Source organism: Trachypithecus francoisi, unplaced genomic scaffold (assembly GCF_009764315.1).
Source record: "Trachypithecus francoisi isolate TF-2019V2 unplaced genomic scaffold, Tfra_2.0 Lachesis_group5, whole genome shotgun sequence".
In the NCBI taxonomy this organism is placed as follows: domain Eukaryota; kingdom Metazoa; phylum Chordata; class Mammalia; order Primates; family Cercopithecidae; genus Trachypithecus; species Trachypithecus francoisi.
The window spans coordinates 82872691-82878363 of record NW_022681470.1 but is presented as its reverse complement, the minus strand read 5'-3'; the positions used below and the strand labels follow the sequence as shown (position 1 = coordinate 82878363).

The 5673-nt window shown below is 43.4% G+C and overlaps 1 protein-coding gene across 1 annotated transcript in view; it reads right to left on the bottom strand.

The window, feature by feature from the left end:
• Positions 1-2207: 2207 nt before the first annotated feature.
• DNAH14 (dynein axonemal heavy chain 14) overlaps positions 2208-5673 on the bottom strand; it is a 604313-nt gene continuing 600847 nt past the window's right edge. Inside the window, exons 85-86 of the mRNA XM_033199195.1 lie at positions 2840-2986; positions 2208-2446 (exon numbers count right to left, since the gene is read on the bottom strand). Coding sequence (XP_033055086.1) covers positions 2231-2446; positions 2840-2986 — 363 coding nt within the window. The 3' untranslated portion in view covers positions 2208-2230. The remainder of the gene's footprint in view (positions 2447-2839; positions 2987-5673) is intronic.

The following is a 5673-nucleotide window of genomic DNA, read 5'->3' as shown; positions in this document are numbered from 1 at the left end:
TTTGGAGCCTTTTTTTTTCCCCCACCTTTCTTGCTTGAAACTCTGGGATTTTTGGGACCAAGATAGGAGCCCTTAGATTCCCACCCCCACCCAGCCTCCTGTTTTCCTAGGATCATCTGTTTGGGACCCTGGCCAACTGCTGTTTATTTTAAGACTCAGAATGCTGGAACTCAAAGGGGTTAGTTGGGAGTCCTAACTCCCAGAAAATGGTCATGTATTTAGTATTTGCTGTTTGAGAAAATACAGAAATGCTAAAACGATTGTAGATTCAGTCATACTTTCGAATGCATTTGTATGAATCACAGAAGCATCTGTGCATCTGAAAGGCAGTACATGTGTGAGAGACACACACATGTACTATGCCTGCTGACCATGCTTTAGTGCTCGTTTGGATTTCCAGTTGACTCTAAGCCTGAATTGTGAGATGAGATCAGACAGCTTCGTGTCTCAGTTCTTCCTGCTGGGACATTATATTGCGACATTACATTGCAAAATGTAGGTGTGTCAGAATATGCACCAATACCAAGCATATGATATATATTTTGGTCTTTAGTTTTGCACTGTTTGGAGCAAATGATGAAGTATAGGATTTTAACAAAAGATACAAGGTGGAGTATTTCTAGGTGCAATTTACTTAAAGGTAGATGGTACAGTTTCCTGGACACAATTAAATACATGTTTTGTTCATGGCTGTTAAAGAGTCTAGTGCTGGGTACAAGTCCCACCTTTTCTAACCCCTTTACTATGGAGAGAAGGGACTGTTGGATCTTCATTTGTGTACACGTGGGTTATGCTTTCTGCCTATGGACTATTGCCATGATAAAGTGACAGTGAGATGTGGCTTCAAATGCTAGCTCTGCTCCCTCTTAGCAATGTGTGTGTGGGCAATTAATCTCTGAGCACTGGTTTCCTCATGTATAAAATCTGGCTGATATATCCACATAGTATAGAGGGGCCTGAGGATGGTACAGGAATTATTGGTGCTCAACATAGTGCTCAGTTATGATAGCCATTATTAGTAGAGTAATATTCTTCCTGTAGAAACATTGAACTTACCAAATTCTCAGGATTTGGCTTTTAGTAGGCAAAAAGGTCTAGTGAAGTCAGAACCATATTGCACTTTTTTTTTTTTAAGAGGTGGGGTCTTGCTCTGTTTCCCAGGCTGGAGTACAGTGGCATGATCATAGCTCAATGCAGCCTCAACCTCCTGGGCTCAAGCCATCCTCCTACCTCAGACTCTGAGTAGCTGGGACTAAAGGTGCCTCATCATGCCTGGCTAATTTTTTAAACATTTTTTGTAAAGAGGGTCTCATATTGTCAAGGCTGGTCTTGAATTCCTGGCCTTAAGTGATCATCTTGCCTTGGCCTCCCAAAGTGCTGGGATTACAGACACGAGCCACTGTACCCAGCCAGACTGCAATTATTTTTTCCTTTTTTTTTTTTTTTTTTTGAGACAAGAGTCTTGCTCTGTCACCTAGGCTGGAGTGCACAGTCTCAGCTCACAGCAACCTCTGCCTCCCAGGCTCAAGTGATTCTCATGCCTCAGCCTTCTGAGCTGGGATTACAGACCTGCGCCACCACGTCTGGCCAATTTGTGTATCTTTAGTAGAGATGGGTTTCGTCGTGTTCTAGGCTGGTTTTGAAGTCCTGACCTCAGGTGATCCACCCACCTTGGCCTCCCAAAGTGGTGGGATTACAGGCGTGAGCCACCGTGCCTGGCCCAGACTGCATTTCTTTAAAGAAGAAGGTCCTTCTCTTTAGTTTCAGAAGTCTGCAGCTAGGTCAGCAGTGGAGTATTCTGTGTTTACTTAGAGAAGCCAGGGGAAGCATTCCAAAGATCTATTCTACATGTGTATATTTATTTTATTGTATATAATTTTATAAATCATTTCTACCAAAAAGTTCATAAAGGCATGCCCTGATATCCTGTCAGGTGCTGTGCTTTTTACTGTTAGGAGAGTCAAATTTGCTGTATTCCGGGTTGTGCTGACCTGTACTAGAGCCCAACCACAGGGACATTGCACGGTCAGGTCTTATGTACTTAGGATAAAACGCAGCTGCAAGATTCCCCTCTGGGTTGAAGTTTTCATGTACAAATGAAATAAAGACTGCACCTGTTCAGTCTGGCTAAACACACAAATACTTTATAAAGGGTGTTGACTACATGTGAATGTCTTGAAACATGTAAGTCTGGTTAGAGTCAAAAATTAAAATGGTTTGGTATGGACATTTATTTTTCATTCTTCTCACAAAGCAATGCAACCCGCATTGTGATCCAGTGACTAGGAGGTTTCTTCGTTGATAAATACACTGATGTTAAAAAGTTTGTTGGTAAACCAGTAGTTGCTAAAATTCTTGACCTCTCAGGTGTCTGGTAAACTGGGCATTCAAAAGTATAACATTCTGAATCTGTCTGGTTGGAAGCATTTGGTGTTTCGGTAGAAATCTTAAAAAAAAAAAAAAAAAAATTCCAGTAGTCAAATTGTGTAGGTCAAGTGAATCAGTAGCTCACATTTTTGTATGCTATAGGCTTGGGGGATTTGTTATGAATTAGATACATTTAAGGTTAAATGGTTAATGTAACAGCCTGTGGAAATTATACCTGGAGAATTTAAAGAGTATTATGACTTTATAGTACATATTATTGAGAACATGGGATGTAAGTATAGCATCTACTTTAGATTTTAGTAACATTTTGGGAGATTTAAAATCTTTGTTGTCTGAGTATATTATCACATCTCCCTTGTGAAATTGTAGGGAATGGGAATAAGAGTAGTTTATATATTACTGAAGGAACGCCCAGAGGTTTAGGATTTCAGGATAATAGCAGGGTGGTTACCTTTGTTGGCAAAAAGTATATGTCGGGAAAATCACAGCACATCTCTAGAGGCAGCGAGTCTTCCAGTATTTTTTGTTCGCGATTCCATCTTGCCCCCTCGATGAATAAGCCAAAAATGTAAACTCCAGTGTGAGAGGAACCCGAGCCCTAAGATGGAAGAGAGGTGGTGTCAGGGTCCCCAGGAGAAGCAGCTTCCAACCGGAGGCTCTGTCCAGAACGGAGCCGACGCATCCAGAGGGGCTCGTCCTGCCTAAGTCATGTTGCTTCATTTTTTTTTTCCTATTCTGAGTGCTTTAAAAACGTTATAGGCTTAGGTGTATCTATATAATCATCCTGAACTGAAATATATGTATTTTTTCCATGATGTCCTTCCTCAGCATGAAGACAAATACCTTCAAACACAATAAAGATGCAAATTTCTACAACTGTAATCGTGTAGCCTAGCTTTTTAGGAGAGAGCAAGAACAGTTACAAAAGGTGACAGAGTACAGTGTGTTCAAACGTCACTTACCTTTACCATAGTGGCCACAACTACTATTTTAGGCTCTAGAAATGTAAAAATGGCAGAAGAGGGTTTTTTTTTTTTTGATACGGAGTCTCGCTCTGTTGCCCAGGCGGGAGTGCAATGGTGCAATCTTGGCTCACTGCGACCTCCGCCTCCCTGGTTTTGGTGGTTCTCCTCAGCCTCCCGAGTAGCTGGGATTACAGGAGCACACCACCAAACCCACCTAATTTTTTGTGTTTTTAGTAGAGACGGGTTTCACCATGTTGGCCAGGCTGGTCTCGAACTCCTGACCTCAAGTGATCCGTCCCCCTTGGCCTCCCAAAGTGCTGGGATTACAGGTGTGAGCCACCACGCCTGGCCAGGTTCCATATATTTTTGAATGATACAGGTTAAATAGATGATTACATTTTAATGATAATGGGTTAAGTAAAATGAGTTTCTGATAAGGTCTGCGAAGTAGGAAATACAGTTGCCTGAAGCTCCAATTCCAGGTGACTCCAGGTGTGCCTAAGGTGGGCCTGTGAAGCCACATGCTCTCCTACAGGTGTGCTGGAGGGATGCCCAGCCTGGAGGAGCTGGCGGCCAAGTACCTGGCCACCCTGGAGGGCTCTGCCATCTCCTCTGATGGGGCAGGTCTCTGAAGAGAAGGGGTGGGCACCGCTGTCCTGAGCCCCTTGATGCAGCCTGGTCCAGCTCGTTGACACAGGGGTGGCAGTGTGGAACAGCCTGTGCTGTGCCTGGTGACGCCTTCTGTGTTGTCCACTCTGGAATGTGACTACCTGGAGGTGCAAGCTGAACTCATATTAAGCACTTCCTATTTTGGCTTATTCTATAAAAGAATTTTGGCCGGGCGCGGTGGCTCACACCTGTAATCCCAGCACTTCCGGAGGCTGAGGCGGGCAGATCATGAGGTCAGGAGATCGCGACCATCCTCGCTAACACGGTGAAACACCGTCTCTACTAAAAATACAACAAATTAGCCAGGCATGGTGGTGGGCACCTGTAGTCCCAGCTACTCAGGAGGCTGAAGCAGGAGAATGGCGTGAACCTGGGAGGTGGAGGTTGCAGTGAGCTGAGATCACGCCACTGCACTCCAGCCTGGGCGACAGAGCAAGACTCCGTCTCAAAAAAAAAAAAAAAAAAGAATTTTACTGGGAATTGCTTTGTATAACGATTTTTACTTCTCTTCCCCTTAACTTATATAAATGCAGATTTTCCTGTGCTGCATTTGTTCTAGTGTTGTCCTTTCCTAACAATCTTGGAAGAAGTTGATCTAACGCATTTGACAATGTCACTTCCATTTATACTTGTGTAACTTGGTCATAGCTTACATGGGTTTTTCCTCTGAAAAACCTAACTGTAGGTAGTTTGTAAATAGCCCCTTTTGGAGTGATTTAACTCTTCAAAGAGCCACTCAGAATAAATGGAAGTAATCTTACTTCAACTCAGTGGAAGCTGGTTCTTTGTATAAAGCAGAGATAACTGAGAACATCTGATTAGATGGATAGAGGCAAAAAGTAAAGTTAGGGAGGCGGTCCATACTCCTGCACTCCCCCTGTGAGTCATAAGAAAAGGCCCTGGTGCACATCTGCCTCTCGTAGGCTTTTCATGTCTAATGGGTTATGTAGGAAGAGGTTAGGCTATGGGTGTAGAGTCAGCTAGACTTGGGTTCAAAGCTTACGATCTGCCTCTTGGAACCTTAGTTTCCTGACCTACAGAATGAGGGTAATTTGTGAGGATTAAATAATGCAGGTAAAGAGCTTAGCACATAGTACTCAGTCATTGTGGGCTAGTAAGCATCAGTGCCATCATTATCAGGCAGATTGGGATCTTCTGGAGGACAGGAGCCTTCTTTTGTTCATCTCAGTATTTCTAACAGAGCAGTTTTGGACCCATACTTTCAAGTGAGTGAATTAATAAACAGTTGGGTAAACCTCAAGTCGAAAACACATCTGAACCTGAACTTTCTTCCACGTCAGTACTCTTGCCAAGCGGTCACCTGATTTCTCCTAAAGCTCCAGTGACAGGCCACTCCCTGTCTATAAAAGGACACTCCACCATCATCATCAATTTAGATCAACTGCATGTGTCTTCCCCTTGGGGCTCCCCCGGTTGGAGTTCTAGCAGAATTAGAGTCTAGTTCTTCATGTATCACCCTTTTCAATATTTCTTTTTCTCCTCAGTCTTTTTCCTTGTAGGACAAACTCTCCCAGTTCCATCCTTCTTCTGATATGTTTCTAACATTCACTAATTCTGGGTAGTCTCGGAATCATCTTCAGTGCAGTCTGATGAGTGCTGAGGAGAGGAAGACCAGGACTGGACCAAGAGG